This window comes from Pogoniulus pusillus, chromosome 1 (genome assembly GCF_015220805.1).
Source record: "Pogoniulus pusillus isolate bPogPus1 chromosome 1, bPogPus1.pri, whole genome shotgun sequence".
Classification (NCBI taxonomy): Eukaryota; Metazoa; Chordata; class Aves; order Piciformes; family Lybiidae; genus Pogoniulus; species Pogoniulus pusillus.
The window spans coordinates 46898565-46921658 of NC_087264.1; the positions used below are offsets into that span (position 1 = coordinate 46898565).

At 37.3% G+C, this 23094-nt stretch overlaps 1 protein-coding gene across 3 annotated transcripts in view; it reads right to left on the reverse strand.

The window, feature by feature from the left end:
* Positions 1-2224: 2224 nt before the first annotated feature.
* The window catches only part of GALC (galactosylceramidase), a 35680-nt gene continuing 14810 nt past the window's right edge, over positions 2225-23094 (reverse strand). For 2 of the 3 annotated variants that reach the window (XM_064151236.1, XM_064151253.1), the window contains exons 7-17: positions 21702-21832; positions 16736-16891; positions 14699-14823; positions 13479-13606; positions 12929-13018; positions 11314-11403; positions 10835-10979; positions 10180-10360; positions 7198-7361; positions 5281-5357; positions 2225-4742 (exon numbers count right to left, since the gene is read on the reverse strand). In XM_064151236.1, coding sequence (XP_064007306.1) covers positions 4599-4742; positions 5281-5357; positions 7198-7361; positions 10180-10360; positions 10835-10979; positions 11314-11403; positions 12929-13018; positions 13479-13606; positions 14699-14823; positions 16736-16891; positions 21702-21832 — 1431 coding nt within the window. In that variant the 3' untranslated portion in view covers positions 2225-4598. The remainder of the gene's footprint in view (positions 4743-5280; positions 5358-7197; positions 7362-10179; positions 10361-10834; positions 10980-11313; positions 11404-12928; positions 13019-13478; positions 13607-14698; positions 14824-16735; positions 16892-21701; positions 21833-23094) is intronic. The other variant, XM_064151244.1, reaches the window with a different exon arrangement.

Sequence of the window (23094 nt, forward strand, 5' to 3'; positions counted from 1 at the left end):
AAGGAAACAGAATGAACCTAAGGATTGTAAATATTATCTTTAATTTACATTTGGGAGGGTGAAGGGTCTTTGTTGCAAAAATGTACTAGAAGTATCATTAAGAGAAAGTTATTTATGTCCTTGTCATGCTAATGAAAGAAGCCTCCCACACAGCTTCAGTAGCACTGTAATAAAAATTCCCATTGGCATGGGAATCAGGCATTCATAGTTGACCTACCTATGCAAAAGCATCCATCTAATCTAAATAGCTTGTCTCTCAAGCTAGAGCTACAGGTGTTTCATGAAGAATTCAAGCCATCTCACAAACAAATACTATAGCTCAATAAACATGCTGCAGTATCAGCCTTTCTTCCAGCACGAAACAGGAAGAATAGCTGGACTATCTCCCATCACACCCTACACAGATTATAAAACTAATCATGCTGTTGAGTTTAAAATCAGTATCTGAATGGCAACCTACAAAAGAGAATTGGAAGCTTCCCCAACCTTTTTGTCTCGGCCCACAACCAAGGCAGGACACAAAACTCTGTTGTGTAGCAGGGGAAAATTCTTATTTGGCAAGGAGGTGGGGTGCATTATTACAGGGCATTCTAACCCTCCTCCTTCTGGTACAGAAGCCTCACTGCACTGCCTGCATTTCTCATAACAGTGGCAAAACACTTTTCTTAGGATAAAGTATCAGCTGAGCAGCAAGGGAAAAAAAACTGCTAAGCAGCACTCTTTGATTGCAAAAAGAGGCAGATTGTGCCAGAAACACTGTTCATCCCAGTGCAGCTTCACAGGTCTCTGCACTGAGACACTAGTGTAAACCTCAGCTCAGCACAAAACCTAACACCTACTCAGCAAATGCTACAAGTTAGTGCTGCTGCTACAGCAGCAATGTTATCAGAAAGGAATATGCACATCCATAATAGGATTTGCTGTTTATCGTTGCCAAATTACTTGCTTAACTCTCTATAGTTAAGTTAGGAGGCCACAATGCTGCTCCAATCTCAGACTGGCAGGTGTACATCAAGCTTCCTAAAACCTTGGAAGGAGGGTGGCAGTAGCAGAAACATTTCCCTTTTCCTTACAGCTCTGCTGCTAGGCTTGCAGAGAAGAAACATTCTGCAGTCAGGAACAAGGTCAATTTACATACCACTGGTATGATTTTCAGCCTGTCACGAGTTGAGTTGAATCTGCTGCTGCTATTCCTACTCCTGTCCAAACCTTCTTCTTCTTCTTCTTCTTGCCACAGAATTCACAGTATCACAGTATCATAGTATCATCAGGGTTGGAAGAGACCTCACAGATCATCAAGTCTCCAAGCACTGTTCCTCTTTGGTCGTTGTGCAGAAATTGTAAACAACATTAGCTATGGTGACTACTTTTATATGTGCACCTTCCAGAAAATAGATTCTGGATAGAAAACTCAGGTAAAACAATGAAATTATCACCAATCTCCTGCTATCATGCAATAAAACTGATTTCATAAGGCAAGAGTAAACCACTACCACTCCAAATCAAATCTTGAAATGGACATTTAAGTGAAATTAGGACCCAGCTGTAAAAGGAACCATTATCAGTAGCCTAAAGTAATAGTTTTTCATAATTTTAAAGCAAAGGCGTTATGCTCTGCAGGAATTTGAAAACCCCAAGAACTGCTCATCAGGTCTAACCTCAAAGATGGGGTGGCAGAGAAGGGATAGGTAATTCTGATTCACTGTATGTGTAGGTGAGTAGCACACACCTGCTGACTGGACAGTATTTTCAAGGTAATTAATATCCACTGGCACAATGGGCTGGAAAATACAACTAGCTCTATGGAATTTCTCCTCCTCTTATAAAGTTGAACAGTTCAGGGGATAAAAAAATTAAAGTCCTTTAAAATAAATAAAAATTATAGTACTTTAAAAACCACCTCCTGCACAAACCCAAAAAATTCCAACCTAAAAAAGGCAACTAATAAAAAACAACCAAAAAAAAACTACAAAGAAGCAAAATGTATATTGAGCACTACTAAAAAACCTGACAGCCAACCAGCCACAACAACATGTTTTATACACAGCACAATACTTCCACCTCAAATTCTGAGTTATTTATTAATGAGGACTGTTTGGCTACTCAGTGTCATAAAAAACATTTCAACCCAGTTAAGCCAATGACAAGCATATTTATCCAGAATCACAATGGGAACAAGTGCCAGCTTTCTTACTGGAGAAAAACAAGACGCTGTTACAGAAGCTCTCTGCACAAATACAGCAGGGTTAAGTATTTTATTTGTCCATTTAAAATTATTAGTATTTATAATTAACAACATAAATCCACCCCTCTGTAAAAGACTTGACAGCTTCTTATTGCCAAACATATTACAGCCTGCTGAAGGGTGAAGAATTACAGACATATAAAGATGAATAATAACACTATTAAATTATTTATTCAGTTTGTAACAGTTTAATCCTCTAATATTATAAATTAAGATTAGAACAACAAATAAAATCAACACTTTAAGTGACAAAATATAAATGTGCTTAGTATCCAATGTTTAGTGCATTAAATATAAAAAAATGGACAGCTCCTTTGGACTTAACTGCATCATCGCTGATCTCTCTCTTACACAAACACTGCTTGTAGACACATAAGCTACCAAGAGGTCTCCAAGAAGTAGGGAAACCATCACAACTAAAATAAGTTTACTCTGTGAGATACATCTCTTGTATTACCAGTGACATCCCTTCTGAAACCAAGCAAGTAATAAACAGATTTGCATCCAAACTTCAATCATCCAATGGAATTGAAGTGGAAAAATGCCTTTAATTTTTCACCCAGGTAAGTAAATTGTTACTTACTACTTGGAAGCCTTCTGTAAGAGTTTTGTGGTTTGGATCACTTTCCAAAGTTACTAGCACATAGCAAACTTGCATGTGTGAATGATTCAATCAGTTCACAGCAGAGTAATAGTTAAAAGCACTCTTACATATTAGAGATGGACTTTCGAGATCACTGCTCCAAAGGCTAATTTGGAAGACAAACCTTTATACAAAATTTCAAGTAATGATTCATATTACATAAACTCTTTATTAAGTGACAACTTTAAAGACTGAAGTTAACATGTACTGGAATCAGCCTATAAAGTGGATGAAATAATAATCCACAAAAATCAAACTATATTGCAAATCTGTTACTCAAGATATTGCCTACTGCAGATCACCTCATACAGCTATTAGTGCCCTATCAATTCTGTGGAACTTCTTACTTGTCAGTTAAACAGAACATGAGTTTGAAAAGCAGATGGACACAAGAGCCATGTTTTATGACAACATCATCCTCAATCAACAACAGCAAACAAGACAAATTCAGAAGCCAACTGCATGGCTTGGAATGTGTGTGATGAAAACATCATTCAGTACCTCATGATATTCTCAATTAATATTATTTTGTATCAGTCACTTGTTAAAAACACAAGGATCTAAAATACCCTCTGTACTTCAAGCTGTGATGGCTAAGAAAAGTTAGAAACAGACATGTGTGCCAATGCTATTGCCTAGCACTCTAAATGATTCTGAATCTGCTTGCTGTCACTTACCTTATGAATTGATACAATCTCTTAGGGGCAAAGAGTGATAATATCTGTATCACCTCTGTGCTACACTCATATATTTTTTTTTCTGCTCTAAGTGAGAGATAATTGCCCAAGTTTCTAGGAACAAAGGACCTTATTTCCACATGTGACTTGATGTGAAAGTAAGCAGTCTGTTTGACAGCATCCATGATGCAAAGTTTTCATTCTTTGCACCGTGAGGGAATAAAGCAAAATAAAATAAGACACATACACAAAAAGACAACAACCAAACAAAACGAACACACACTCGTGCAGCTACAATTAACAAACTACAAGTTATGCTATCTTTTCACCCATTTCAACTCTTTCATTGGAAAGAGGAGGTAGTTTAGGAGTAAAGCACATCCTGCACTGTCTGATCAACCATAAAGCACATTTCCATTCCACTGAAAATAAGAACTATTTGAAGGCTGTTAATCAAAATCAGAAAAAGTAATCAAGTGCATTTGAAATACTTGTAATGTTTAGCCTTAGACTGCAGCAGAAAAAAATCACACATCTTTTTCACTACAAAAACAGTAGGTACTTCATCCAAATGAAATCTGAATGACAAGCATACAGAAGTATGGAGCCACTGGCTCAAGGCTTACTGGCATTTAATTCTTTCTTTTCAGAGTGAAAGGAATGGACACAGTCATGTAGTGAAAAAAACACAGCTTGAGATGCCTCTGTCTTCTGTTATGTACATTAAAAAGTATCTGGGAAGTTAAGTTGTCATTATTAAAATGGATTTAAAATCCATGGGCTTGTTTTCATCATTAATTGATCAAAAATTTAACTCCCCCAAAAAACATAATGGCAAAAACTTCCCAGTAACCAGGGGATAAAATTACAGTCATGTTGATACTTAGTGAAGTAAACCTTTAACAAATAACAAGGGCTGACTTCAGATTCTGTGACATCAGATCAATCTCAGCATAGCACCAAGGTGTTCTCAAAGTCTGAACTGGCTCGTATTCCAATACAAGAACTGTGGTCACCAAATGCAAAAGCCACCTCAGCTAGCTTCAACATGAAAGTTGTCAAACTGTGCAAACTCAAATGAGCGAGTTCCAATAGCAGCCCAGCCATTACTTGGTTTAGAAATGGTGACATTCTCCCAGAGTGGATAACCATTTAGCTGTCCTGAGGCAGAAGTGCCCTGTCAAAAAAAGATGAAAGAGTTAGCTTTGTATCCAGTGATTGTGTTGTCAATGAGTCTGCTCACATGGGAGAAAAGACATGCCAGAAAGATGTCAAGTCAACTTCCAACTACATTTCACACATTTTCCATGCAGAGGAGCTTTTACATATTGCATAAAATCCTCCATTATCTATCAGCTCTCTGAAACAGTTAATATACAGAAGACTCATCTTCCTCTAACTCACAGCTTTGTAAACTTCATTGTAAAATCTGAAAGGTTTTACAGCAACACTGTGCCCATGCCTCTTTAGTACAGGAGAGAAGGATGGCAGCTCACCTGAGTTTCCCAGTCCTTAACTAGCTTCACATACAAGCCCTCAGTATGTAAAACAAGGCTAGGTTAGCAGTTTACTGACAAACTTCAGAATAGAAAGTCAGGTCATGATCTTTTCATTAAGTCACATCTAAGATTTGCTTCTCTAGCCTTTCTGTTTCCAGCTTTCAGCTCATCTTCCCAGGCAGTTCTTTAATTCCCTCTCTTGTTCTGTGTCCTTACCTGAATGTTCAGAGTAAGAGTGTGCCATGTGTTATCCCGGACACCAGAAAGTCCTTTCATCAATATTTCTTTTCCAGCTGCAAAACATGCATAGGGTTAGGAAATTTTACTTCACTCTTCTGCTGAAACTGAGAAATAACAAGCCAGCAAAAGTAAAATAATACCTATTTTTCAGAAATGTTCAGGACTGACATCTCACCAATTTTAACTGTAGCATGGCAGGCCACATGCACACCTAGGCTCCACATTATCAGTACATCCTCCTGTTCTGCCAGGACTGTTTTTCCACTGAAATCTCCAATGCTTTTGGGAATTTAGCCTGAGACACAGAATCCCTCTACTGAGAGCGTGGGATTATGGAGCATGACAGTAGCTACTGCTCTGCTTATTCAACATATCTCCTTCTTTATGTAAAGGAGCTTCTTTAAATCAGAGTGTTTGAGTTGCCACATCACTTTGCTTATACCTAGTCAAATTTAAGCAAAACTGAGTGCGGCTAACATTTGTATAGAGGATCTGGAAAAAAAATTAAGTAGAATCTTCAGTTATTCTGCAGACAGTTTTAGTTGAAAGTTAATTTAACATTCAAACTATTTTTGAGAAAAATATAAACAACATTGAAAATAGTTGTACAGAAAAGTTATTATATTGTGTAACAAGTGTCTTAGACCAAAATGATAAAATGGACTGAAAACCAGGGAACAGGTTACTCAAAATACTCTCATCTAGGAAAAATTATTTTTGACAGCCTGAGAAACTAATCAGATAATGCTGCTATAGCTTATTAAAATAAATGCCAGAGTCAATCCTGAATAGGGGTATGTTTTCACACACAGCTAAAACTTAAGTTGTTATGAAGTTTGACTGTGTAGTTTCCTCAGGTAGCACTGATATTTTAAGAGAAGGTAAATGTGATGTCCTTTTACATCACCCATTCATCCTAAAAAGGAAACAAAACCAAAACAAGACAGACAAACACACCCCCAAAATTAAGGGAACTGAGAAGCTACAGCTACCAAATAAAAAATGAGACTCCTTTTAAGATCCAGTACAGTGTGGAACAGGTGATTATAGGCTGTTTTCATATCAGATATACCATAGTTTTGGAAGTTATATTTGGCTCACCACACTACTTATCTTTTCCTTTATACTCCTGAAGTATTAGGAAATACATTTAAACAACACTACTGCCACTCTTTCAAAGCAAATTAAAAACAACTTTTAATTACTGATGAAGTACTACGGCATGCCTGCATGCACTCTTTCAAATGTTTGCCAAGTGCTCTTTAGATGACCATACAAAACATTAGCATCACAGGCAGAATATGTTCTCACTTCACTAAGACAGATTAATAAGAATAGAACATGTTAGTTGTGGAAACAGGCCACTCATCATCATCATCATCACCTAAGCCAGATGCACATACATTGATTTGTGCTGCTCTCCAAGACAAGCAGGAATTCCTTTTTAGGTGTAGTATGAGAATATAGATCAAACCTCTTCATAAATACTCTGGTATAATATTAACAGGGAACTCACATTACATCAGAGCATTCATGAAAAGCAAAAGTAATTTACTTTTGTTAATGTAAAATAAGTTTTGTTAGCAGAAAAATAATAGAATCATAGACTCATAGAATCAACCAGGTTGGAAGAGACCTCAAAGATCATCCAATCCAACCTATCCCCTGCCCCATCCAGTCAACTAGATCATGGTAAGCATAAAGCTGGTTATCAGCCAGTAACCCTTAGACACTGTCTTTACATACAAAAGGTGGTCATCAGCAGAGCACCCTGAGTTAAATTCATAGCGATGACAAGTGAATTACAAAATCTGGATGTTAATGCACTTTTATCAAGGTTATCAAAATTACATGTCCATATGCCAGAGTGGATACCGATAAAGAGCTGCTTACCTAGGTCACTAGTGACTCTGTAGGTGCCATCTGCAAAAACCCAGAAGAAAACTCCTTTGGCACGTCGAACGTATATCCCACCATTGTTGACCCTTCCTGCAATAAACACGCCCCCATCACGTGCATTTTCTATGTAGATGTCACATGTGACTGTCAAGTTTACCCTACAAGAAAAGTTTAGCATTTTACTAAGCAAGAAACTGATTTTTCTGAGCAAGCAGAAGACATAAAAGAGAACTCTGTATGTCGCACTGCAATCTTTGTGAGGAAAGATTTGGCAATCCTACAGGTACAAGACATGCACGACTTGTCCAGACTGGTTGTTTTCCACCTGTGAGTCCACAGGTTTTCTCAGGAAGAGCAGTTTTTCTCTGACACCAATGGAAAAAAACAACCCCAAACAAACAAAAAACCCACTGAAATGAAGAAAACAAACAGCCTCACCAAACAAAACAAAAACAAACAACACACACAAAAAAACAAATCCCACCAAACAAAACAAAACACCACAAAAAAAAACCCAAAATCCACACAGAAAGGTTGCAATTTCACAGAAAAACTTCTTTCTGGTGCATAAAATGAAAAATTACTTTCAGATAACTGAATCAAACCCAAGGTTCAAGGTCATAGCACCACATCTGCTAAAATTTGAGCTTCATTTCGCCAGGATTTTTAATACAGGCCAAGTTTTAAGTAATGCAGATCCCTTGCCCAAAAGCAAAAACATAACCTTTTTTAAACAAAAATGTTCAAATAGGCTGAATTTATTTGATTTTCCTGAGGCTCAACAGTAAAGCACCAGGTTATATACATGAGAGCTGTAAAAGGAAAATAAAGCAAATGAATACCAGGACAACTAGTTAAATAGTGCCCAGAAAGTTTACACAACTTTCCCTGCCCTGAAGTAGCACTACAAATCCTCTTAACAATAAAAATTTGAAGCATTCTTTATCTGTACTAACATGTATTCAAATAAAAAAAGAAAAGTCTACATCCTGTCTGAAAGAACTTGCAATACAGACAGAGCCACTAGAGTGCAGATTTAGAAAGTGCCTAATTACCTGTAATTATTCAAAGAATGTGAAAAGACTCCCTCAGATGTCAGCTCACATGATAATGAAATCGTACAGAATATTTACTACAACGTAAGAGTTGCTAAAATAAAAGCCATCTGAGAGCTCACTCTATGTAATAAACATGTATTCAAAAATCTGATTCTTCTAGTAACGTTACATTAAACAATTTCTTTCTTGCCTCCCCGAGTATTAAACAGGAGACTTCCAATTGCATCTTGCTTAAACCATTATAAAGAGATTTGAAAGTAATGCAGAATAAATCAACAGTAATAATTTCAGGATACAGTTAGGTTCAATAAAGCCATCAGAGCAAAAGACTAACAAATTCAGGAATAGAAACAAAAAAGCTTTCACAAGCACAAGATTAAGATCGAAAGTAAAACCAGCTAAGTAATCCTGGAAGTTAATCCTAATAAATTGTCATCAATGACTGAAGTGAAATACCATTCCACAGAGAAGTTCAGTGCGAGATTGGTTCAGTATGTCAACAGCATGCAGTGATATGTGAAAACAGCTACCTAGGACAAAATGAGCTTTAAAATGAGGATGAAGCAAAGAAATCAGAAGGCCTGAAATTCAGAATTATCAGCATTCATGTTACTGGTTTGTAGCTTTTCATAAGCAGCTGAATATTCGGGAAGCAAACTGGTTCTGAAAACAAGATTATTTATGAAAAAAAAAAACTCCAAACTCCGAAACAAAATAACAGAGGAGGTTTTTAGGAATCTCAGCACAGTAATGCAAGAAAATATCCTGTGTAACTTAGAGATCACTGAATATGAGATATTCAGTGAGGAAAGCTTGATACAGGGCACTGAATATGAGATATTCAGTGAGGAAAGCTTGATACAGGGGGCATGAGAGACTGGTTTACAGAGGACAGCAGAAGAAAACATCAAGTAACTGAAGAACAAACTCCAGCCACAAAGTGGTGCTATTCTTCCAAGCTTCAGAGCAAAGCGATTCACTCATCCAAGACAAATTAGTAGCACGAAGCATGTTCTGAAAAAGCATTTAGGGGCTCAATGATCTATCTCAAACTGGAAAAAAGACTGACAGAATAACTACTTTTAAAAACATATCACAAGAATTTAAGCCAGACTTCCAAACAGAAGAAAAGGTTGAAGCATGAAGATTACGATTACTTAGTATTACTAAAACAATTAGTTAATAGGGTTTTTCCCAAATCCTTTTTAGTTTCCAAATTTCCATTATTATAATTTCCAGAATTGTAATCATAACATATTCTTATCAAATGAGTAAATCTCCGTTATATTTACTCAGAAATAGAAGCGTTTAAGTAGCTATTCAATCAAATCCACACAATTCTAGAACTGCTCAGAAGGTGGCAGTCTGCAACAAATAACTGAATTCAACTCCCAGACTATTTCATTGATAGAAGACCGAACAAATCATTATCAATCAAGCAAAGCAGCTCAAAATTAAGTCATTTAAACTGGATCTTGTTTTTTTTTTTTGTTCCATTAATAAAACGTTCTGAATTTTTTTTGCACATTTTCAAATAGGATTTTTATTTGGTCTTTATAGTACATCAACCTGGATCCACTATTCTGAGAAAATCAGCTTGAATATACCCAACAAGACATTAGAGGGGAAAAAAACTCCAAGACAGTGCAGCTGTATGCCAAGCTACCAAGAAGTATGATGGGCTCTCCAACCTTGGACAGTTTAAGATCCATTTAGATAAAGCATCTTGGAGCTGGCCACTGAGGCAAGGCTCAATGACTTTTGGAAGTTCCTTTCAGTCATCATTTTCACAAGTCTACAGAGACTGAATGCAAAAGCCTTTTGTCTGAGGAAAAGTCTGAGACACATCAACTGACCAAAACTCACATTGATAGGAGAACATTTCCCCAGATGTCACCAGGAAATAGTCTATACATACCACTTAAAATTTCCTATGAGACTGATGGTCTGGTCTGCATCAGAAGCCCAAGTGATGGGTCGCTGAACCACCACCTGGCGGAGTGTGAACACATGATCTCCAGGGTCAGAAGCATTTACGAAGTATTCAAAAACACCTGTCTGATCTGCAAAATTTGGGGCTTCACTGAAAGGTGGATTACCTGTTCAGAAAATAAAACACCTATCAATACCAACACATTATTCTTCTGATTGCACTCTTGTGTTCTGAAATGTCCTTCGAAAATGTTCTCTCCAGGGTTTTGAATTACTGAAAGCACAGTCTACAAAACTGAAGTTTTGGGAGCTGGAAGGTAATTGTAATTGTGGGTTTAAGCAGACATCAATTTTTTAAAACACATATGAACAAGGTAAATTACCTTCTTTCCTATCTTCCTTCACTACTTCACTATAGTTATGAGCTATATAATCTGCAATAAGACCATGTCAACATATGGAATTACATATACCTTATTCCAAGTGAAGTATACAAGTCTGTGTTGTTGGAGCAACAGCTATAAGCAAATAAATAACACATTCAGACCACATCAGTTAAGTGACTAACGGGATTGTTATTGCCTTTTTACATTAAGACTGTATCTGTGTGTGAATTTTTGGATAAGAAAATTACGACTTACGAATATTGAAATCATCCTTGTAATTTGAAGGAAAGGGCTGAGGTTGGGGAGGCTCTGGGCAACCACATTTCTGCCCTGTCCTGAGTGTAGTTAAAGTGTAGACTTCATCCACATTTAGATCTAAAGAAAAACTTCCCCTCCATACCTAGAAGTAAAGAAAGCTCGAGGTGTACAAGATGTAACAACTAAATAACAAGATACCCAAGTTCCTGTATTAGAGGTTCTCTGAAGTCCTGCTTTCAGGCCAAAAAACTGTCTTGCCTCAACACTGTGCATCTCCAAGCTATTCTGAAAACTCCTTTACCCCAGTCTTTCTTACCCACAGGTAAGCTCATAAATAGCTAGTAAAATTGTAGTCAAACAATTAATGAAACATTCATTAATTATGCACTTTAAGCATAAGAGTCCAGGAATTCCAGCCAAGGAAGAAGAAACACCTGAAACTGCATAGAGACTGTAATATAAACTGATCTACTTACCTTTACAGGTTCGAGTTGCTGGAAAAGACTAGTGTTTCCAGATTTGAAACCAAGTCTAGAATGCCACACCTGAAGGGTTTCTATCATATACTACAATGAAACACAGTATTAAGTAAAAAAAAAAGAACACAGCACACACAGTTTACAACCAATGAAACGTGAGAAAAAAAACCACAGCAAACCAAGAAATAACCTTAATATTCATCTTGAAAAATATCAGTGCTCTATGGATGTCTCATTTTTGTTATTTTAGAGCTATTTAGATGCTACCATTAGATGCTACCATTCTATCTTGCTAACTATTTTAGGAGGAAGTTCTTCACAGAGAGAGTGATTTCCCATTGGAATGGGCTGCCCAGGGAGGTGGTGGAGACACCGTCCCCTGAGGTCTTCAAGAAAAGACTGGATGAGGCACTTAGTGCCATGGTCTAGTTGACTGGATAGGGCTGGGTGACAGGTTGGACTGGATGATCTTGGAGGTCTCTTCCAACCTGGTTGATTCTATGATTCTATTACACATGACTTATTAATGTATAAGCTATAAAACCGTAAGTGATTGTTTTAACATGCAGTAAAACCACTTATGAAGACTTTAGAAAGCACTGTAATCCCACATGCAGTCTTCAGCTTCTCTACTACCAACAACAGCATCTCTTCAATACAAGCTCTCTGCCTAGCAGTAACCAGGTTGAAATTACCTCCTGCTAATCTTGATTTAACCAGACCTGTAGTTTAGCTGCTGGTTCTTTGATATTCAATTTTGAGCAAAGTATTTCACTTACAAACTTTTGCAATACTGTGGCGTATCAACTACATTAGTTACGTATTTTAGTCGTATCCAGCATCCATCATTTTTTTTTTAAGTTTCTCAGGTGAGTAACAAAGCAAGCAGCTCACAGTTTGGTTTGAGTAAATTGTCTGATACTTCCCCTAGAATGAGCTGCATATCACAAATGATACTCAACTACTTTTCCTAACCAATTAATTTTATGGACAGAAGCATTGTCCAAATGATCTCCTCCTAAATGAAAACAAACTAATGTCACCAAAAATCAAATTCCAAATAAGTAAATACCTTCAACTTCTTAGAACAAATTAACTAACAATGATTCAATCCAATTACACTGTGAAAGCACTGTCCACATTTCAAAGGGAGATACAGATTAAATTTTTAGCTTAAAAAAAAAACACAAACTGGGAGATTTTCAGAATCTTTCTTCACAGAATGGAACAACATAAGTTAGTGCAGTTGCGCTCCCTGAAAGAGGCTGGTAAGACCTAAGAAAGTCATGGTCTTGATGGCCAGACAAAGATTATCAGTATGTCAGAGTACCCACACTTGGAATAAATGCAAAAGAAAAATCCAATTGCATTTCTGTGAAGCTTCTTCTTTAATATACAGATCATTAGACTATGAGTTAGTAATTCTACAAATTCAGTTATGATATCTCATGATAAAAGCAGAACTAGAATGCTTAAAACTTTGCTAGGTAAAAGCCTCTAGTATGGGAGGTAAAGAACTTCCATTTCTTGAAGACGTGTGTTACTGCATGTATATGATTACAGACAGCATCCATTTTGGAAGACTGATGAAACGTGGTCAAGATATACTTACAAATGACCCTTTAAGGTAGAAAGTTGCTGTCTGAGGTGTCACAATGAAAGGAAGCAGTGGAGGTCTGATACACTGAGAGTGATTATGAGTCTGGAGAAAAAAAACACATGAAACAGAACACATATTACTGGAATGTATCACATAGCATTGCTCATGAAAACACACAGATAAACTGAAATTACAAAAGCAAAATAGGATCAATTTGCAACTATTTATTTTACTGTTATCTTACTGATAACTGCAATTACACTAGGTTAACATTTTATTTTGAATTCTGCTTTAAAACACCCATTATTTAATTTCCCCGAGTGCGTCATCCAATTAAAGTTAATTTGTGATATAAGAGGACGTATAAATTGGTCTCCAAGAAAATTTAATTAGTCATTTAAAGTTTAGACAGAAAAAAGGATTTCTAGTTGTCTCACTAACAAAGACACAAGCATCAAAGAACATACTCACAGATATCAAACTACATAAATCAATACAGGCTCTTCATAATAAAACACTTCCTTTATCTTTTCTAGTTCATTGGAATTGCTGATGTACACACCATAGTTTCAATGATGATGGTGAGGTTTCCTAGGCCGTCTGTCAGAGCAACAAAACTGCCACCTCCTTTTAAGTGTCCATCCACTTGCAAGTATGACCAGCCTGGCTGAGTAAACTGTGTTGTATGTGCTTAGACAAAAGAGGAAAAAAAGAGTAAGAAACTATTTGCCTTCAAAAATAATACCATTACTATTCTGATTTAAAACTTCTCTCATACACACACAAGCACTTGATTTTTGGAAGGAAATCGTGGAATTTCCAAAACAAAATTTACCTATATATGAATAAAGATTAAACAATTATCCTAAGGCACAACTGAAAACATCAGCTCTGTGACAAATGAAACAGTGGAAAGGTTAGTGATTACTTAGACAGGAACAAAAAAATTACTATGTGACTAAGATGAAAATGTACAAGCAATATGAATATTCATCAAAGCTTAGTCTGTTCCAAAATAAAGTTTTCAGCATATAAGGGAGAGAACCAAAGAGTATTAGCTAGATCATGAAAATCTTGAGCAACATGGAAACAGAAACTGCTCAGTTGTCCTGAACTGTTCATATGACAGTATGGTAATTTTTTTCCTTTATTGTAATGTTTTTATGTATACAGCTAACTAGCAGAGTAACATCTTGTTCCTCATTTAGAGCATTATATAAGCTACTTTCTCTACCGAACTGTGCCATAGACAGTACAATGTTACACGATTATAGAACAGCCAGAGAATCCAGGTTATCTGTAGACAATATGTACACACACCCACCCTTCCCTCAAGCATAAGGAAGTACTGACTTGCACAAGCTAAGAATCTCAAGCAGGACAAGAATACAGAGGCTCTTTGTTTCATTTTCTCAAACAGAGATATCAAGTGTCTACTTAAGGATTAAAAATTGAAAAGGAAAAGGAACTAGAAAAAGCACACTAACCTTTACTGGCACTTCAGATCAAAGTATTTTAATAGTAACAGCTATAAAAGGAAGTAATTTATTAATTTATGCTCTATCCAATGGCCAAGTATTTGGATTTCCCTTGCTATTACATCTTTCTCATTTCTGTTGAGAGGAGCTCTTCCTCTTCTTTAAAGTGTTCGCAAAACTCTCCATAAATCTACATTAATTTAGTACTAAAAATAATACACACACAAACCACCAAACAAATAAAGGCCTTGGAAAATACAGTTATACTTTGTCAGTCTGACAAACTTAGCTGCAAACTCTTTACCTGTAATCCAAATAGGAGCTTCAACTTTGTAGTGGCCACTCCATGGCTCTTGCGCTGTCATTAATCCACATCGACCAAAGGGCAACTCTTCATAGTAACTAGCCACCAAATTCCATGCAATAGTTCTGGAAATGAGAAACAGGTTTGTTTGTTCCACTTAGATGGATGGTATTAGATAAATTTCATACACGAATTTCTCTCTTTTCTCCAGCATATAGTGAAAAGAAATTTGAGGGAAGTATCACAGTATTATCAGGGTTGGAAGAGACCTCACAGATCATCAAGTCCAACCCTTTACCACAGAGCTCAAGGCTAGACCATGGCACCAAGTGCCACATCCAATCTTGCCTTGAACAGCAGGGAGGTCATTCTGCCCCTGTACTCTGCACTGGTTAGACCACACCTTGAGTACTGTGTCCAGTTCTGGGCCACCCAGTTTAGGAGGGACATCGAGATGCTTGAGCGTGTCCAGAGAAGGGCAACGAGGCTGGTGAGAGGCCTCAAGCACAGCCCTATGAGGAGAGGCTGAGGGAGCTGGGAAAAACAACAGGAAAAAAAATCCAAAAACCACAGAAGAGGAAAATAAAACAATAGCTGTTGCTATTTCAAGAAGTTGTCAGGATATTGACATGGTTAGCTACTTCAGATCTTTTGATTTTTTGCTAGGACTTTAAACTTAAGTTTGCCATTAAGTATGGGAGTGCAGCTGAATAAAGCAGTTATGTAAAACGTAAAAGCTGACATGCTATTCTGCTACTGTATATACATAAGTGCAAAGGCCTCATTCTGAAGTCAGTGCCATAAATATATGCATTTCAAAAGATACTCTGAAATCCTACAAGAAGGAAAAAGGTGCTTAGAAAATAAACACAACTCTTGAGCTGTAAACACAGCTTGCTCCCACTAAACTTGTTCTCTAAAGGAATGCAAGGAATTAAGTTCAAAGAGAAAAAAAAAACTAGCAGAAAGAACCTGCCTTTCATCAGGTAGGCTGTTTTCAATATTAAATCCAAGATAACTTCAATATTGGATACACAGACTTGAAACCACTCTACAACAATTTCTGAATACAATATATAGATGTGGCTGTCAGGTTGCTAAGCAAATACATAATTAAAAAGGACTTTTAAAACAAAAAAAAACAATGGGAAAAGAAACACCCCGAAGTCAGATATTACCACACGAGTCTCAAAAGGCAACCAGAACGGACAAGAATTCTTGTAGGAAATAATCATATTAGAACAATTTCAGGTTGCAGAGGAGACAGAAGATTCATAGAAACCTAAGTCCTTCATGCTGTGGTCTGTTAGAAGCAACTCAGACAAAAAGATTTATCTGTATTTTTCCAAAATTAAGTTACATAAAATCTACAAGGTTTGAACGGTTTTGTTCACATCTTGACATTGACATTTTCATTAACAGGACTTTATTTATTTTTCAAGTTAGTAGTCAGTGCACCAGAAATATCCAAGCATGTTTGTATTCTCTTCTTAAACTGCAAACTGTACAATTCCACAGTAAATAGAACAGCTTTATTCCTGCTTTAAGCTTGGAAAGAAAATGTGGAAAACAGCAAACATATTAAAAGACTGCAGCATGGTTCAGAATGGGGCCAAGAAAGAAGCTGTATGGAAAAACTAAATAATTACATCCAGACCTACTGCTTTTAACTGAAGACAAACAACTCGATAAAGACTTTAAGAAAAATACAGATCAATACAGCTTCAATTTTACTCCAAGGTTTTTCTTTTTGTTCCTCTTAAGAATTTTTTAACAAATATCACCAAAAGCATCTGAAGTCAGGCACTGGATGCTGTTGAACAACAACTCAAGAATACATCTAAACTTACTGGACTACCAACCCCAAAAGAGGTAAGGACAGTAGACTTCATTCCCTAATATCTTTTAATTCAGATTGACAGGGCAGAGAGTTTCAGTTTACTGGCTACCTCACTATAGCAGATGCATGTGGTTCTACAGCACTTTAAACAGTCCTTATAGAGGAAGTTGTGAAAGTGAGCAGTGCACAACACTTACGAGGTCATGTTTCCATTCACATAATTTTGGTTCAGAATCCGAGCCCAGCAGCCTGCACCTACTTCGTCATTGAAAGTACTGTAATCTTCGGAAGACCACAGCTTCTTCTTAGTTAATAAGGCATTTGGCACTGTTTTTGTCCCAGGATAGTGAGCACTACACCACATTTTAAAAAGAAAAAGCACTTATCACAAAAATATCAGAGCCTGGAAGTACATACAACAGCAATTTTTTACCTCCTCCAAAATGAAAAAGATCACACCCGTAACATTTCTGCAAAATAATGCTAATGATATACAAGAAAATGGAATGACAGAGAGAGATAATATTCTGTAGTATTTGCATCAGTAGATTATTTTGACACATGCCAGCATATAAGTAAACTTTATGTCGTACAACTTCTGCAACTTGCTAAAACTAAGCTTCATCTTTGAATTCAGCTTGAAGATTTTCGTAACTGTAACGTGCTAAACAGAGTAATGTATGCCACCTTGTACTATCTTAAGCAAAAATGTAGGTAATGAGTAAATCAACAGTAAGATACAAGTACTATGTATTATTCTGAGAATTTCATTGCATGAATGTCTTAGGACCTAAACATAGAATAGCAGAATCATTTTCTTTGGAAAAAACCTTTAAGATCATCAGACCCAATTGTTAACCAGGCACTGCCAGACCACCACTAAACCACAAATCCCTCAGCACATCTATACAGCTCTTCATTTCTTCCAGGAACTGGGATTCCACCACTTTCCTGGGCAGCCAGTTCCAAGACTTGCCAACCCTTTCAAGAAAAAAATTCTTCCTAACGTCCAACCCTGCCAAAATTTGATGCTGTTTCCACTTGTCCTATGGCTTGCTTCTTGGGAGAAGGGACTAACCAACCCCTACCTCACTACTGGGTATTTCCCAGTCTTTCACACATAGTTTCCCATGATAACATACTTACATTCCTCTCTGCTGTACAAGATTACTGTATATTCCACATTTGTCTTGGAAACACAAGTACTGCTTTAACACCAAACAAAGGTTTTTTGTACTAGCATAAAGCGTGCAGCTTGCAAAGACGGAATCAAAGACTGAATAATTTGTCTTTCTGTGCTCCACACATTGAAAAGCAGTTTTCTAAAAGTCAACATCCCTTGCAAATACAAACTGTACTATACAAACAAGGGGGGAAAAAGAGGGAAAAGGGGAGTGGGGTGTTACAGACAGCTTTACTTAAGATTACATAGGAACAAGATCTATAGAGCTCTGACTTCCTGCACTAAGAATGAGGGTCACCTTTATTTTCACAAGAGAGAAGCAAGATAATTTAACACTACAGCTGTGGATAAAAAGTGAAAAAAATAGGGATGACCAAAAAAAAAAGAATTTGAAGGGTAACAGGTTCAAGAGGCAGACTTCTTTATTAGCAGCTTTGCTCCACTTAAACTGACACAGTTTTACCCTTCTCGTTTTGTCCCACTGATATATAATCAGGTAAAACTGTGTCAGTACCCATTGAGAAATCAATCATTTTTCTCTGCTCCTAATTTCCATTATTGGTAATGAGCACATTTACACTTCTATTTTCTTTTCACTTATACTGCTGTCAGTCAGTGAGTTTTGTTTTACATTCATTAATCCATATATCAGTCGTTAAAAGGTAGGACGTGACTAAGAAGGAGGTAACTCCTTTCCGTAAGAAAACATTTTTACACCAATAAGTACACCAATTAAAAAACCCAAACCCCTAACTTTCAATAGCACTTCAGTGTGCACTTTAAAAAGACCCACTCTAATGCACTACATAAACATTTGCTATCAGATTACAGCAACGGCTTTCACACCCAGTATGTGCTCTATTTGTTGAACTTTATGTGATTTATATTTGAATAGAACACTACATCAAGCTATAGCCCTCTTTGAGACATTTGTGCTACTCTACAGCTTCAACAATTAACACAAGGCATGCAGCAAAGGACAGATTAGCTACGTCCAGAACAGTATGCTCTGCTCCTTCAGTAGTGAAAACAATCTTTTTACTTCACTGTATGTGAAATCTCAAAAAAAGGGGTCACTGTAGTCGTAGGGAATAACTGGTCCACTCAAGGACCATTATAATTTGGAGAGACTTGTGTATCCTGATTAAGATTTCAAGAAGAACCACAGACTCCAAACACCTATCTTTTTTGCTCTCTGAAAAGATTAACTGGAGTAAAATTGATGACTTGTTCTTATAGATGTGCTGCTTCAACAAAATGGATTTTTGATTCTTTGCTCAAAAGACCAAAGAGTCAGACACACTGTAACAGAAGACCATTATGAAGAGATAAGAAAAGATTATATCACAAAATAAGGGGAAAAGAATGGATTTTGGTTGAGAAGAGGTAATGAAAAGAACAGTAAGAACAGAATTACAACAAAAGCAACACAACTTCTTGTCACTGCAAAAGAAGAATTCACCAGCAGCCTTTACTATCAGTGTTTGCACTCCCCAAACTACTGCCATTTACTAAAATATTATTTTCAGTGCTCCCTCCCGGAGATAGCAGATGGTTGGTTCATCATTAGGGCCCTTAGCTGCTAGACTGGCAAAGTATTTTAAAACAATAACAGAATAGCTTGGTCTCCAACTAGAAAACATGCAAAAATGTAACTGCTTTAATTATGTTACAAGCCAGTAGTGCATCTAAAGCACTCCTATGAGAAGCCATACAATTTGCAGGCTTGTCTTTGAAGAGCACTGTTTTCAAGACCTACAATGTAATTTACATGTTTTGAAAGTAGGAGTAATACCTGTAATTCACCATATTTCATTTCAATGATGAAATGAATGCAATCATAATAGGTCTACAAAGTTGCTTGGAAATATCACATTATAAAGTGCTGTGGTGCCCCAGGTCATTCTTACGTGAGTGAGCATCTATTAATAGTTTTACAGTGTCTCTTCAAGGCTCTCTGTCATTTCTAACCATCAAAATATCTTGCAGATGAAGCCTGGATGCAAACAGCACAAAATAATAGTGGCAGCTTTAACTAATCTCCCATCTAATTTGCCTGATGAGACTTCACATGCCACATGTTACCAAGTCCAAAATCTATTTTACATGCATTCAAGTAAAGCTCTGCCTATCTGAAATACATTGTACAGTTTCAAATTAAAAAGAAGCAAAGACAGACAACAATTTTCTTTACAAGACATGGTAAGAAGAGCACCTCTAAATGTCCGGTAGCCAACTGACTATCCATTATACAAAGAGCATTTCACATCCCTGTTAAAACTAAATCTGAGCAGGAATGTAAAACTTGCAATGATTTAAGCAACTACAACTTACTGAGATAGTGTAAAACCAGCTGAGCTTCAGGAACTGACTCTGGGTGCATATTTGCAGCTATCAAAACCATACAGAAGCACACTCACTACCTGGGGATCATGGCAATTTAGATTTACATCTGGTCACAGCAGTGTCCCCAGATGGCCAAGAAGGCCAATGGCACCTTGGCCTGTATCAGGAATAGTGTAGCCAAGCAGGACCAAGGAAGTTATTCTGTCCCTGTACTCAGAGCTGGTTAGGTCACACCTTGAGTACTGTGTCCAGTTCTGGGCCCCTCAATTTTAGAAAGATGTTGAGGTGCTTGAACGTGTCCAGAGAAGGGCAACAAGGCTTGTGAGAGGGCTGAGGCACAAGCCCTACATGGAGCAGCTGAGGGAGCTAAGGTGGTTCATCCTGGAGAAGGCTCAGGAAAGACCTTATTGCTCTCTACAACTACCTAAAAGGAGGTTGTAGCCAGGTGGGGGGTTGGCCTCTTCTCTCACACACCCAGTGACAGAACAAGAGGACACAATCTCAATCTGCACCAGGGCAGGTTTAGGCTGGATGTTAGGAAGAAGTCCTTCACAGAAAGAGTAATTGCCCATTGGAATGGGCTGCACAGGGAGGTGGTGGAGTCACCACCTAGGAGGTGTTTAAGAGGAGGCTGGATGAGGCACTTAGTGCCATGGCTTAGTTAATTAGAAGGGTTATGTGATAGGTTGGACTCAATGATCTTAGAGGCCTTTTCCAACCAGGTTAATTCTGTGACTCTATGAAGTTTGCAATTGCTTTCACCTGTTGATCTGCATATGCTCCAAGACTCCACTTGCAAAAAAATGTCAGGATATTTGTCACTATCTAGGAGGGGTTGATACAGGGACACTGACTGCCTGTCTTCATCTGGAGGGAAAGCATTCATTTCAACACATCCTATGGGTCAGATATATAAAAAATGAGCAAAAGATTTGAAGCAAGATCAGACACATTTGAAGCATGTGATTGGGTCTGGCAAGTTTGTGGAACCTAACAGTCTAAATTCAGAGCCACTGTAAAATTATTAAGAAAGTCTTACATATTATTTCCATTCAGGAGACAAGTCAGTAATCAGTCTCAAATTTAATCTACTACTGAAAAATATTAACATCATATGATGAAACACAGGACTAGAAAAACAAGTCAGCTGGTTTCATGCTTTCCAAATACAGCCTTCCTATCAAAACAAAATGGGAACTAAAAACCAAGACAGTACTGCAACTTAAAAAAATAAGCATATCCCAAATTGATTTCTGGATCATATCCAGTTCTGTAACGGACCAGTGGAAGTCAGTGATGTAAAGCTGTATGCGAAGCTCTAAAGTACTTTTTTGCATACCGAAATGTAACAAAAACAACCCTCAATATAAAAAGCTTGCCCAAAAAAACTTCAATCCACCAACACTGTAACCACACAGGCAATAGTAATCTTCCACATGATAGGAGTCTCATGATTCAAACAAAGGGTTGTAGTCCATGTGACTTGCCAGTGAGTGAGAAATATAGTACCAATTCATTCACTGCAGGTAAAAGTATTAAGAGATAAAGTTTTGGCTGTGCTAGTTATAAATCAGCAAGACAAAGGCAAACTATGAACAAACCATCAAGAAAGAAAAACAGAGAGAACCCCATACCCAATGACATCGACCACTCCATGGAGCTCAGAGTCAAGCAGCAAGACAAAGGAAATGGGCTCCCACAGTCTATCGCTGGCTATGATCCTCACCTGCTGCAGACCATGCTTATCCAATGTGTACCTCAACAGCTTGGGGAAAAAAAGGAGAGCAAAGAACAAGAGACAAAAAAAAATTGTTTTCGAATTGTCAAAAATTTATATTGGGAAAGGCAGCATCTTCTTCATCACTATTTGAACAACAACTTGGACAGCAACTGTTACACAAAACAGAATGTAATAGATTGTCATGCACAAAGTGGCTTCCAAGAAGGACACTTTCTTCCTCTACCATACCAAACCACAAAGTACATAACAAAAGGAAATTTTAAAAACATTTGCTTCTTATATAACCACAATGAAGACAAAACATACCACATTTCATGCAAGATACTACATTTGCAGATCAACCATTTAGATGTTACAGTGCTAAGGGTTAGGCTATAAGGGCAGAACAGAGGACAAGAACAACTGAATTGCAACTCAAATCTTGTGAAAGTACAGTAAATTTGCATTTAACAAGTTGATTGCTCCTACTATCCATACTAATTGACTATTTAGCAGTGAATCAATACGAATGAAATCTCTTAGCTCTTCCTAAACACAGCCAACTCAAAAAATAAGGAAAGCTCCAGACACATACACACCTTATTACTCAACTGCATTTTATTTCAAGATTTACACTAGCAACACCTATACACTTGTCTAGAGGCATTTTAAGGCCTCAAGACATGATGAAACAAATCTGAAATGTCACACAAGACAGAGTCCAACAACGTAGGATCTTGAAGCGCAGACCTGCCTAAACCATGTTTGCTGTGAGTGCAGATAATATGAAATGCCCAATTCCCTTCAAAACCTCCCATATAACTCTACTACATATAGTTCTCTCTAACAGGAAACACTACCTGTGGGAAACAGTGCTGCAAGATTTTTTTTTCCACAAATCAGAATCTAAATTAATGTATGTGCAGTCTGATAGTGGCCTGAAACATCAAGATTTCCTGCCCCAAAGTATTAAGTACTTTGAACACAATGTTAGTATTACTTCTGCATTTGTATCTTCCTGTTATATCTTGCATTAGATTAAGGGAGTACACTTAACATATGCACAAAGGCTCAAGTATTTGGCAATCAGGTGAAGTTCCTGATAACCAGAGAAAAACAGTTTTAATGCTTGTCTTCAGAAAGAAGGATCTGAAAAACTCAGCCTCCAAGGAGGTTACAGAGCAAGACTTCCAGGAAGCCATTTTCAAGCACAAGTATAGGAGAATGAATGGGAACAGCACCATGTCAGGCAAATTATGCCTGACAAACAATTGCTTTCCACAAGATGACTGTTTAGGCAAGGTGAA